Source organism: Morchella importuna (assembly GCF_003444635.1).
Source record: "Morchella importuna strain M04M26 chromosome Unknown Morimp01GS024, whole genome shotgun sequence".
Taxonomy (NCBI): Eukaryota; Fungi; Ascomycota; class Pezizomycetes; order Pezizales; family Morchellaceae; genus Morchella; species Morchella importuna.
In genome coordinates this window covers 84067-98179 of record NW_025763421.1, presented here as the reverse complement: position 1 = coordinate 98179, position 14113 = coordinate 84067, and the positions used below count along the sequence as shown (strand labels likewise).

Here is a 14113-nt window from a genome sequence, read left to right as displayed (position 1 = left end):
TCCTGGACGGGTTACTCTATCACTATCTACTCTACTTCGGGTGAGAATTGGGCGGGACGGTAGCCGTGGGATTCATTCTGGGTACATAACGCGCGTGCCTGCTGAGTTTCTCGTTGGGTGAAGGATCGAAGTGCCTGGCGTACACGTAGGTGATCCGCCAAGATGTTACACAAAAACGGTTATTGCCTCTGTCCTACCTGGGGAGGTGGGGTCCTTGTCTTCCCAGGTTTGTAGCGTACCCGGCCGGAGAAGGCCACCGTACATACCCGCGGTAGGTACTCTTGATGTGCTTGCTGTTCAATAATAGGCAATCCCTGATTTGGCCACGCAGAGTAGGTACATCTGAGTATTGTCAGCGTTCATACGATACATGAATATCAAATGAGGGGGCAGCATTGACGCATTAAGTAAAATTTATACCCAGTCATCAATGCGATAGCTTCATTCTCATCTGGGCATATATAAACACCCACTTCGAAAAGAAAATATAGTGTTTCACGCATGAAAGTACATACAAGACAAATCGCGGTATTATATATCTAATGTAGAGGTTCTTTTTTTTTTTTTATATCATGTAGTTTTATTGTTTCTAGGCACAAAACTCTGCATGCAGTCATAGACTATGGCATAATCTCATGTAGAGGTAACCTTCCCGATTTATATATCGTTTCATGGTTCTTGGTCACTTTAGTTTGGTATTTGTGGTTGGTTGTTCTTGGCCGCCTATATTATCATGATCAAGGGTTCGTAAATGCTATCATTATCACTAGCTAGAAATCCAGACACCAAAGAAAAAAACTTGGAGCGCCCAGATCCGCACCTCTCCCAGGGGGTTGCAGAAGGGGCCCAAAAAGCGAAGGGGTAGTCTATATATAGCCACATCTTTACTGAAGAACAAAAATCAAAGCTCTCTCTCGTGTGCCATGTCGAGCCATCGGTAAAAATACCGTAAAGAAAACTCCAGAGAAGACAATGAAAAAAGAAAAGGAAATATGATGAGTATACATTAATCATTAGGAGTTCATCATTCGTCCCATACATGCGGATACGAATCTTATGCTCCCTCCAGTTTGTCAAAAACACGAAGTCTAGGACAAGAAGGCGTATGGCTAGTGCCTTGACAGTATAATTCAAGCGATTTCCCTTCAAGCTCCAAGTAATAACTTCCAGCCCACAGCCGTTGTTCATAGAACTTACAAATATCACCCCGCCTGCCAGTAGAAATTACAGGCCGTAAGACTCTAGAACCACGCGAGTTCTCATTACATGCGACTTTTAGAGATTTCCCTTCAACCCTGACAAAGTCGCTCCCAGCCCAGTTATAGGTTTCATAATATTGGCATAGGTTTTGGAAAAACTTCCCGTCGATGGTTTGACTTTGAGATTGCGAGAATGTTTGAACCGATGGGGCGTAGGTGGCCTTATGAGTTGACAGGACGATCATACCGATCACGAATAAAGTTGTTGTTGCAATAGAAAGAAGTGTACGCAAGGAAAGGTTCCAGCTGGAAATAAAGAATATCAACTTATCCAAATTGTCCCATGGATGTTTCTTCGGTCCAGATATCGAGATATCGTCTCTACTATGACGAACTGGCAGCGGAGTCGTGGATTTCTTTGCTCTTTCCTCCCCGAGCAACCTCTCCATGTTCGCAACCTTGTCGTTTAACTTTGATATCTCTCGTAGCTTGATGGCCTCGGACCTCTTGGCGGCTTCCAGTCGTAGAGATGCCTCGTTCGACTCTCGCACCTTGTCCGTCAGTTTCTCCTCCCTCTTCTTGGCAGCCTCCAACCGGCGTTCTGCTGCGTTTAGATCTTGTGTAATTTCCGAGTTATTCTCCTCTGACTTTTGTAGCTTCCTTTCTACTTCGTTCATGAGCTTCTGCATCTCCGATTTAACTTCCACGAGCTCTCCTCCGGCATTGCAGAGCCTTGCTGCAACTTTCTCCATCAAGTCGACAGCAAAATCGCCTCCCTTGCCCATCAATACCCTTATCTCCCCGTGTCCTTTGAGCTTTTCGAAATGCGCTGCTGCAAATGTTGACACAACATCCCGTATCGGATCATTAGAGCGTTTTTGAGTGTCGGCATCACAATCCGTAGAAGGGCAAGTTGGAAAATAGACATAGTCCAACATCTCAATAATATGGCGCAGCAACTTTGGGTCCTTATCAAGAAGACTTCCATCGATGGCTTTTAGTACTTCTTTAAGCCTCTCTAAAGCCATCACTCGAAGTGCCTCTATCCTTTTATGCTGCGCAAGGGTATAAACCTTAGGATGGGCCTTTAACATTTCCCCCAATTGATCTGGGTCCGACGGCACAACTCCATTCTTGGTCTCCTTCTCTTCTACTCCCTCTTTTGGTGGAGAAATCTCATAAGTCTCGCTATACAAAAAATCGACGAGTCTCGCAACCGTATTACCGTCCCAGTCCAAGAGTTCGATTTTCTCCTCAAGTTCGGCACCCGTGATAGCACTCGGCAGGAGCTGCCATTTCGCGAGCAGCTTGCTGTTCACAAAAAAGCTGATATCACGGGATTTGACCTCGACCGTTTTTGAGGAGAGGTAGCTGTAGCTGGGTTGTTAGCTGGAGTTATGTTCATTCTTCGTTCCGAGGAGATACTTACCTGGAAATATTCATAGGCATTATGGTATCGAAGTCTGTCTCTACCTCGCATTCCAAAAAATCCGGAGGGCGGGAGGGAGAAATGGGGAGTTTTTTTTTTTCCACGTTCCAATCGTGAGAGGACAGACAGCGCATAGTTAACCCTAACCCTTTATGCGGGTGTTGTACGGAGGTGTTTCAGGATGAGGCTCGAACCAGGATAATATCATGCTATTTACTGAGGTGGGCCTGCGGGGAGATGAATATGTAGGAAATGGAGAGATCTAGCAAAAGGAAAAAAAAAATGAGACAGAATCTATATGGGATATATACTTTACCAATGGCCGTATTAGAGTTACGGTGGTATCCAATCTAATATTGCGTATCATGTGATGTGATGACCTAATGTGCCTTGTCACCTAACCCTAGGGCAAAGGCATGTGTATGAGAGGGTCCTCGGAGTTGGGAGATAAGAAGGCTGGAACTGAGGTAAAAGGTGAGATAAAAAGAATTTTGATTGGTAGCTGGTAGTCTAGGCCCCGGTGTGAATAAAATATTATCGTGACTTGGACTGCCATGCCACATGTGGTGATAGGCATACCATGGCAAAATGCGCATGCTAGTACCCCACTGGACCACATATACAGTGTAGCGTCTTCTTGTCCGAAAGCCTTGTTTGTGATGAGAATGATCGATCGAACCATAAGATCATGAATTCCAGGATCCTCTGACTCATATATACTTGTTTCACAGCTCATGACAGCGTCCTGAACAGTACCAATTTGTAGCATGTATGGCCTATAATCATGACACTAGAGATCTCCTTTGATAAATGATTCGGTCTTCATGTCTAGCGTCTGTTTGAAAGTTTATGGAGTCGCTAGCCTGTATTGTGCGCTCTAAACCCTTCCATATGATAGCTATCCTGAGAAGAAAGAAAATTTGAACCGGTGGAGAACCTGACACCGGATGTGCACACCTACACAGATAATAAATTTCAGCGATAAACCAACACCGCAGCGGGTCCGTTGTTGAGGGATGTTTTAAGTATTAGAATTTATGATGCGAGTAAAATATAATTGAACGAGTACGTCCTCACACTTGTACGTAATTAACTCAGGCTCACTGTATGTTTGCGATATTTTTCCGGGACTATAGACTGTTGAGCGTACATGTGGTATATATCAACTGTTGTCCCATCTGTATATGAGCAACCAGCTTAAGCCAGGAATATGACTTTCACTCATTTTTCAACAGAATGAAAGAGACCAGCAGCCAGCGGCGACTCAGTTGAAGTATATTGCTATAAATAGGTTCCGCCCAAACAAGGCACGACTATTTCATACTTTTAGCTGTCAGTTTGATTCCTTTGCAAATTTGATGGAATCCTGAAACGTTCTGTTGGTGACAATGAGGAGGAGCACGAACCGCTTACATACAGTATCAGAAATGGGGGTAAATCTGATACCGCATCAGTACGGTATTGTGAGAATGTGCCGCTTTATCTCCGTATTTCAACGAAGTATACGGCAGTGGTACGGCAGTGGTACGGCAGTGGTACGGCATTGCCAATGACTGCGGTAGTCGTTTTATCCATGTTTCTGTCACTGTATATCTATGTGTTCGAATTCATGATAATCACAGTAGCTCGATTTTCAACACCAACGACGGGTATGGAATCTCAGACTCAGCTTGAACTGCTGGATTACAATCAGTACAGCTTAGAAACCGGATATATAAATGATTCAAAAGTGAATACATTCACTTTGTAGATCGATAGCTGGCCGAGAATTGGAACAGGACTGATTAATTCACACTGCTTTGTCCTTAACTACACTTATCGTTTTGTGTCCTCGACTAGCTGCGTGAACGTGGCGCAGGAGACGAGAATATGCCAGAGAGCGGTCTTTAATTTAGCTCACTCTGTCTTGGTAATCCCGGTCTTGGCAAACTTCATATCCAAGGTATGGGGGGTTTGCTTTAAAGTATTCCCGCCTTGTGGGCCGTGTGGGCTTTCCGAGCCTCTCCGGTCTCGAGGTGTTGTCCCAAAGCAAAGTTGGAAAGTCGCTCGGCGAGTCATACACGTATAGACTACACGCGTACGGACGGCACTGTTGCCTCTGGCCCAATCGCCTACATACCCGGCTTAATTGCATACTTGTACTGGTACTAGCTACATACGCGCGTGACTACAAGTACACCTGTCCTTAACTGCAGCTGGTGTTCCCTATAGAGCTTGTGTTTCCTGTATATTGGCGTGCGAACTCTACTTCTTCTATTTACCCCTTGGAATTATATTCTATAGTTATAAATTAAACCCCTGCCCATCTGCGCGCCCGTTGGCACCGATATACTTCATTTATATTGACTGCTGCCAATATTATGGCCAGCCCGCCTCCCGAACTCCGCCCTTTGGTCCCCAACCGTACATGTACAGCTACAAGATTATATCTCTTGCTAGTCCTCTCCCATCAACAAGGAACATCTATATGGCAGACTGAGATCTCAGCCATATTTCCTGTAGTCACGTGACAGAATGACTTCAGCGAGTGATACTTCATGACTGATGCACCACAACTGATCGATTGATTATATCATTTCTCGTATGCAACCCGAAGGTCATGACGAGACTAACCAATACAAAATGAAGATATAAAAACAAATTAAACCGATGCACCATGAAAGTAAGCCGGACCATCTGAAAAGAACGCATTGGTGATACCGGTTCTCGTTGCTAACGCCTTAGTTCTGCCTCTTCTTATATTTAGTCTTCCTTAAAGTTAGTTTACCTCTCGCCCCACCCGATGTCCGAACTTTTCACACTAGTAGTATGTATTAGCTTCACCAATCTCCATATTAATCTACTCATTATTGTTACTTTCAATCCCAGGCTTGCAGTTTGTAAGAATTCTTTTATTGAATAGGAACGAACATATAAGGTAGGCTAGGATAACTGCGTGATGGAGCTCTACGCAATATTATCACCACCGCGCCACTAAGGCTGGGGAAATACACGGTCCAATCAGTTGCAACTTCCTCGCCATCTTGACAAGTAACCATAGAAGAAAAAAACAAATATCAGAGCTGGAACGCACCTGGCCGATCCACCGATAAAAATATTCTATCCAAGTGCTATCCCTCTTTGGACGAATACCAGAGTGGCGAAATTCGTCAATGTCTGGTGCGTATGCTAGATCGACTACATGTAGTACTTACTCTTATTGTTCATTGCGCTGGAAGTGTTCACCAGTACAGTCGAATCGCCCTATAAATGTCCAAAAGTGGTGGAAAGTCATATCCTTATAGGGCGTATCTACTATCTATAGCTGGGTGACAAAAGCAACCGTGATTTTACATTGCAGCCAGATTTTGTATGGGAATGCGTCTTGAAACAAGTATAACTCCACAACCATAATAGATATGAAATAAAAGATTATTTAATTAGAAATCCTTAGATTGATAGAACCTATCCCTTGGGTATAAATCTCGAGAACCGATTTTGGGAGTTGGTCGATTTGGGCAATTTTTGCTGGTTGCTACGCAAAATCACGGTTACTTTTGTCACCTGGCAATACTATAAAAGAATATGTACCGAAAAAGTTTCGTTAAAATCTAACCCTGCACCTGAATGGCGCCCTCACCATTGAATGGAATACAGCAGGCATCTCATAGCTATGAGACGGAGTAACCTTGGCTCATAAAATCACTTTATCTCTCTAGATCTTATCTGCAATCGATGACGGGAGAGAGATCTTTAGAATCTTCTCTGACAGCTACTGTACGAGCAACAGGCCGGTAGCATAGGGGATAATGCGCTTCCATCGGGTAGCCGTAGGAACAATTGCCGGAAGAGATGGGGTTCGATCCCCCCCGGCGCTGTTGAATAATTTCTTCTAAGAAATAGTTTTTGATTTTTTTGCTGCATACGAGGGATGTAGATAGGTAAAGCAAGAGATCTAGAAGTATTAATTGCAATAAATTACATATAGTAATTTCCTTCTTGCTGTATATAATTTCTTATTCCGATAGTGAAGTATTCTCGTATTATAAAAAGAAAAATTTCGCTAAACTGGCCCAACGCTACATCTGGCCCTGTTCAATATTGGGGGCCGAGAGCTAGAGGGAGACCAAATTATAAGCGAGAGGCTAAGATAATCAAGCTGGCAATAAATTTTGAAAAATGAATTTACAAAAAGTGATGCTGTGGCCATATACCCTCCACGGGGGTATGGGCCCAACTAGCATGAGCTCCATTTCCCGCTACCAATACATGTATACATAAAAGGTTCCGCTAAAACCTAACCTTTATCTGGCGCTCTTACCATTGAATGAAACTTATACGCCGCCCACCTAAAGCACACGTTGAAACGGAGTGACCTTGGCTCATAGCCCTCTTTATCTATCTAGATCTTATCTGCAATCAATGGCTTTACAATCCGCTCCAGCAACCAGTTATAACCAACAGTTCCGCCCAATCGGATATCGATAGGACGTCCGCCAGAGGAGGTGTGGTTCGGTTACCTCTGAGGACTGTTGCATTTCTGTTTAGAAATTTTTTTTTTTTTTTTTTTTTTTGCTGCGGCGATGTATTTTTTTAGGTAGATAAAGCAAGAGAGCGAGACATGTTAATTGCAATGAATTATATTAAATATAGTAAAGTACATGTACTTTTTGTACTCTAGTGGTATAGAGTGCTCGTCCACACCGTGTGGTATCAGAAGGTTCTGGGTTCCATCCAGGGCCGGGTGGGAGCAGTACATACATGTAACTAGGATAAGAGAAACAAAACCCTGTGGCAAATTTCCGACCACTTTGAGTTGATTTGCAGGCGGGGTGTCTTGTATTGTGCATGCGAGTGAGATTCTATGATTGGAATGCTACTAATTGATAGGTAATTAATTGTGATTGGAATACCAAGGCCCGCCTAGATTTCTTAGTCATAACACAAAATGCTAAACCAAACACCAACCTAAATATAAACAGATTAACTAGGTATCGGGTGCGCTTTGCTGGGAGTGGTGGGCGCTGTGCAAGGGCGCAAGGGCGCAAGGGCGCGGTGGCGACCGAATATAGTAGAATATTCTGGAGTGGTGTGGGGAGGGTTAGGGGTTGATGGGAGCGAGGATATATTAAAGGGTGCGACCGCCCACTTTCTTTCAAGATTAACTTGCACCCCGACCGTGAAAGGTGAGTGTTGTAGGTATTACATAAGCTGACAGGGGTAGAGGGAGAAAAAAGGGCGTATATACGCCCTTTTTTCTCCCTCTACCCCTGTCAGCTTATGTAATCGCTTATGTAATTGCTTAGTAATGCTAATCAAATAAGTTAAAACCGTATTTCGATAGCAAAACCGTATTTTCGATACCAAAACCGTATTTCCGATACAAAAACCGTATTTCCGACACCAAAACCGTATTCCCGATACCAAAACCGTATTCCCGATACCAAAACCGTATTTTCAATAACGGAAAAAAATTTACGAAAAATAAAAAAAAATTTAATTAGTTATGGTATTATTTCTATAATTCTTTGTTTTAATTTTTATAACTAACTTTTATTATAGACATTTCAACCTCATTACGGGAGTCTTATGAATAATCAAATTAAGTTCCGGCTTAATGAACCGATTCTTCATAAGGCTGGTACGAAGCTTTCCGTCACTCAATTGCAAGAGATTAAGGCAAAGATGTCTCAATGCACTTTCAATCGCGACGATTACCCTGATCTTCACGTTGCAGTCAGTGGTCAACCTCATTATCGTCAGTTACTCGATGAGAACAACCAAGTTATCGGTGAATGGTTTAAGTTTATGTATCTTGACCAAAGCGATATCGGCAAATTCAATGATCCTGAAATTCTCCGTCTTCATCAAAATCTTGCTGAACACGTACGTGGCAAATTCGATTACGCGTTGCAGAAATGGGAGTCAGGTTTCCAGAAATTCGATCATCATATGACCGGTAACCGTGATGGTCCGAATACCGCCTATACGACCGGAATTGCTCTTCAAGGTTCTTACGCGGCGGCCCCTGCGGTACATTCAACTTGGGAGAAAACTAAAGATTCGGAATATATGCAATGGTTGGCCAAATTCCATTGTATCCTCGGCGATCTTGGTGGACGTGTCATGTCAACTGTTATGGACGACGTTTATAATCAATTCACTAAGGAAAGACATGAACGTTACAATCCACCATTTTTTGGGCCATCTACTGGTTCACAAACCTATTTCACTTCATCGCAAATCAACCGTAGTACCAACACGATGAGATTGCAAGGTACAGCTGCTGGTGTTCATTGTGATTCTACGGACGATGAACTTTCCTTTTCGCTTGCACTTAACGTGTCAGTCATCAAAGATTCAACTTCGCTTGGTTACTTCTGGTTCCCTGATTTCGATACATTGATTCCCGTCAAACCAATGTCGATGATTATTTTTCAGGGTATCGAAGAACACACCGGAATGCCGATGGTTCTAGATAACAACGATTCCTCATCTCTCCCTTGCGGATATACTGAAGATACCCGTTTCAACATTATCTGTTATCCTAAAGGACCGACAATGAAGAATACTACTTATCGGAATTACGGTAGTTTTGTCAATTCTGCACCGGAACGGCCTAACCTAATGGCTGATGCCCTTCCTAGTTTTGGTGGAAAGGAAAACTATGATACTTGGAGAGCTAGAGAGATTTTAAGAGTTAATATTCCGAATATCAAGAATATTTTTGGAAGACACATTGCAATCAATATTGACGCTGAAGCTCAATATAATTCGATTTCTTTTCCGGATAATGATTCGCAGTATACACTCACTCCCTATTCCGTTTCTCCAAACAATTCCGTCGAATTGGAAAATCTTACACCACCGGAATCACAAGCGGTAATCGCTAAACAGCTTACCCCATATCAAACTATTAATATCAATGATATTTTTGATAATACTTTGTTTGATACCTTTATCGACAAGCTCCGTCAGAAAATCAACTTTGTACGTCATACGCCTTTCAAATCATCCATCACCGAATCAAATTCGAACGCGATAACATCATTGATAACTAATTCCAATATTGAAAATCCGATTTATGAGAGTTTGATTGATATTGCGGAAGATGAAAACGATATCGATGATATTTCTGATATTCAAACCTTTGAATATAATTCAGAAAAGAATCAAAATCTTTTCGATCATATCGGTGTCGACAATGATAACGATAATGAACCTCTAGTACGTACGATTGATGATATCAATTCCTTCCAACTATTTGAATTAGGAGTTATCGAGAACCATATTGCGACGCTCAAGGGAACATCATTAATGACGAAGAATCAACATACGTTCTCAATGCGCGAAGAATTAAAAGATCAAATCCCGTTCCTTCCACCTGTTGATCAAACCGAAATACAAAATGTATCTCGTTTCATTCCTGATTTCTCAACTACATATTCCCGTATTTTGGGAACGCTCTCAAAAAAATCAAGTCAGCTAGATCCTCTTAAAGGTGGTTTGTTGGCAGCTCAAGGCAAATTAGCATTCGAACATATGGAAATGTTAGAACATGATTTTTTTGATCTGTTCAACCCGACATCAAATATCATTCTTCCGCCAAACAGCATTGCCTATCGTTTACGGAAAAAAATTGATGAATTAGTAGATCCCTTAAATGGATCGAATGAACCTGGCCTAAAGCTTTTCTTTTCAGCAGAGGAGATTTTAGGTGATAAACATCATAGCGGTTGGCATCTTGATGTTAATCTCGAACCTGATACACGGCATACTTCTTCACCTGCATTAAAAGCGAAAGCTTTCCGCAATGTACTTTGGGGCATGACAGTTTTTTATCCTGTACATGCATTTATCGGATCATTCAAAAGAACTCGTTTGTCTGATATTACTGATGTTACGTTACCATTGGTAACTAATCGTCACTATCACTACCGACATATTTTTGGGAGAATTGAATTTCTCAAAAGAATTTGCAATGCATTATCACAAATTGGTATATTTTTTTTTCATATTTTAAATATTAATTTCATACTAAATGTCAACAGATAACGACGAAAAATCGACTCCGGAATTATATTTGTTTGTACCACAAGTATATGACTTTGCATTTCGATACGATGTTAGTAATAAGTTATCGAGCCAAACTATGGATAATATTGTATCCATAATTACCGAGGAGGAAAGTATTAGGCCAGCAATTACCGCTATAAATCAGATTGCCAAAATTCTTTCCGAACATTTTGACATTGATCAATTATTACAACGACGTGGCACCAAAACCTTTAATTCTTTTCTTGGTACCAATACACGTAAGTTAAAAATATTATCGATAAGTTGTACATTTATACTAAATTTTTGATAGAACAAAATCGGGCTGCTCAACGTTCAACAATCTTACATGTCGGAAATTCTAACAAACGTAAACGGTTTGAAAATCCTAAATCGAGAAATGTTAAGCGATCTAAAATCGAACGCATCAGACCATTTCAACAACCATTCGAACTTAACGACCTTGATCTTGATCGATTGAATGAAAGCCTTGAACCAATTATTGGTAATCAGGCAGCGATTGACGGAGCGTGTTCTCTTCTGAAATGTTTTTATTCAGTACTCAAAATCAACGAAATCTGTATTGAGATTCTGAATCACCCATCGCCGATACAATATTTTGTAACGAAAACCTCAAATATTACAAATTCGACAACTTTGAGATATGTTCGTGCAGCATGTGGAAAGGACGTCGATAAGGATAAGCTTTTATATGCCAGAACTCAAGGTCCAAGCTTTAAAAGTTTGATGAAAAGCTTATCTGTCAATAATTTCAATCCTGATGGCTCACCGATACTTCCGGAATTTGGTGATATCAACAACTTGACGACTTTAGTTCGAAAGTGTCTTGTTTCCAGAACGGCTTGGGGATTTCCATCCTTGATTGAACTCTACAGTGATTGTGAAAATTCTGAAGATTTTCTTACTGCTCAAACGACTTGGAAAGATCAGCAAAGAGAATTGAATCCAAATACCGAACCAAGCTTTCTGATGCTTCGAGTCTACGGACAGTTGAGTATGAAGGCAACTCAAGTTGATCAGGTACTCACATCACTTTCCCGAAAGTCGAACAGTCTTGCAACTTTTATTCATGGCTATATTTCTCGGCAAGAACAACCGACTTTCAAAAGTGTAATGGATTTGATTGTATCATGGAAAATCTCTTACTTTGCGTCAGGTGGTTTATTGCCTTGGATGGTTACAGGAGATTTGTTTGAGATTGGTATTTGTCAACCACCGACAATCAACGATTTGGCGAATAAAATATTACATGCTGTATCGGAGGGACCTCGCGGTGGTCTCAAAATGGCGTATGTACAACTACCGACTGCTCGTGCAGAATATCCTGAAGATTCCAGAGAACTCGTACCGATATTGGACAGTGTTCTCAATGCGATGAAAGAGAATTGGTCAGATCTTTGGAGGAACATCAGCGGCCATCGACGAGAATTGACATTTTTAGACTTTGAACATATTTTATGCAAAGTTTCAAGAATGAATCAATTTATTTCTAATAATTAGTTTAGATTTTATTTTCTATTCGTTATGTTTTTCAAGTTACTAAATTGTTATTTTCTATCCGTTATTGTTTTCAAGTTCCTAATTATCGTTTTCTATTTTATTTTATCGATACAACGTTCATTTCTTAAGTATATGATCTATTTCAATCATTCAATATTTGTTTTCATTTGTTTTATATACGCTTATTTCTTATGTTTTTCAATGATTTTAACATTTCTTAAATTTGTCGGTTGTGTTTAATGATAAAATAAATAAAATTGTTTTTGTTTTATCCCCGTCCTTAATCAAGGCTAACGATATACTCAACGACTTATATTAAGCTAATATTTTGGAATATCGATTAACTTAATACTGACTGACAAGATACACGAATAAGTAACCGGATGCAAAATAAGTTCCGGGATTGCCGAATCAAAACAAGGAAGTAAAATTAGTTATGAAATTTTACAAGGAATTATGGAAATGTTTTGCAAATAATTTGATAACCTGACTGCAGATCAACCACTAAGAAGCAACGAATATCGAAAATTTGAAATTCTAGTTGCAGGTATTCGTCCGATTTTGATATATCAAAAAGTTTTAAAAAAAAAAAAAACTGACTAACAGGATGCTCGAATAAGTTCCAGGATGCAAAATAAGTTCCAGGATGCAAAATAAGTTCCAGGATGTCCGTATATACTACAGGATGCAAAATTAGTTCCAGAATTTAACGCGGAGTTATATGCATGACCGGAGCACACCAGTTCACAACCTGACTGCAGATCAATCCCTAACAGGCAATGAATACCGAGAATTTGATATTCCAATCTCAGGTAATCGCCCGATCTTAATACGTCACAATTTCTAAAAAAAAAAGACTAAATTGACACACAGGATGCACGAATAGGTTCTGGGATGCAATATAAGTTCCAGGATGCACGAATGGACTGCGGGATGGAAAATTCGTCCCAAGACTTAACGTGGAGTTATATGCATGGTCGGAGCACACCAGTTCACAACCGGACTGCAGATCAATCCCTAACAGGCAATGAATACCGAGAATTTGATATTCCAATCTCAGGTAATCGCCCGATCTTAATACGTCACAATTTCTAAAATAAGAAGACTAAATTGACACACAGGATGCACGAATAGGTTCTGGGATGCAATATAAGTTCCAGGATGCACGAATGGACTGTGGGATGGAAAATTCATCCCAAGACTTAACGCGGAGTTATATGCATAATCGGAGCACACCAGTTCACAACCGGACTGCAGATCAATCCCTAACAGGCAGTGAATACCGAGAATTTTATATTCTAGTCTCAGGTAATCGCCCGATGTTAATACGTCACAATTTTTAAAAAAAAAAGACTAAATTGACACACAGGATGCACGGATAGGTTCTGGGATGCAATATAAGTTCCAGGATGCACGAATAAACTGCGGGATAGAAAATTCGTCCCAAGACTTAACGCGGAGTTATATGCATGATCGGAGCACACCAGTTCACAACCGGACTGCAGATCAATCCCTAACATGCAGTGAATACCGAGAATTTTATATTCTAGTCTCAGGTAATCGCCCGATTTTCATATATAACAAATTTTTAAAAAAAAGACAAAACTGACTCACAGCATGCAAGAATAGGTTCTAGGATGCAATATAAGTTCCAGGATGCACGAATAAGATACAGGATGCAAAAAAATTTAAATGTTCCCTAAAACCTTCTATAATACGGTATATTATAATAGTTTATATATCGCATTTCATGATTTTAATATATATATACCTATTGAGTCAGTACTGTTTGCTAAATCACAAGATATTGAAGCGAATTTTGAATTTTTCATATTCAAAGATGTCAAACCATAATGAACGATCATCATCCCGCAAAGTTAATAATACAAACAATCGAACTTATAATATACAACATCCTCCAATATTTGCG

The 14113-nt window shown here is 40.6% G+C and overlaps 2 protein-coding genes across 2 annotated transcripts; one reads left to right on the top strand and one right to left on the bottom strand.

The window, feature by feature from the left end:
• Positions 1-1054: 1054 nt before the first annotated feature.
• On the bottom strand, positions 1055-2648 carry LAJ45_07444 (uncharacterized protein; the record flags this gene model as incomplete). Its single annotated transcript, XM_046117002.1, has 2 exons — positions 1055-2576; positions 2629-2648. 2 exons carry the CDS (start codon positions 2646-2648, stop codon positions 1055-1057), a joined length of 1542 nt encoding a protein of 513 aa, XP_045969647.1.
• Positions 2649-8113: 5465 nt separating this feature from the next.
• LAJ45_07443 (uncharacterized protein) lies at positions 8114-12183 on the top strand (the record flags this gene model as incomplete). Its single annotated transcript, XM_046117001.1, has 4 exons — positions 8114-8116; positions 8170-10606; positions 10659-10922; positions 10976-12183. The coding sequence occupies 4 exons, from the start codon at positions 8114-8116 to the stop codon at positions 12181-12183; spliced, it is 3912 nt and encodes a 1303-aa protein (XP_045969646.1).
• Positions 12184-14113: the final 1930 nt, after the last annotated feature.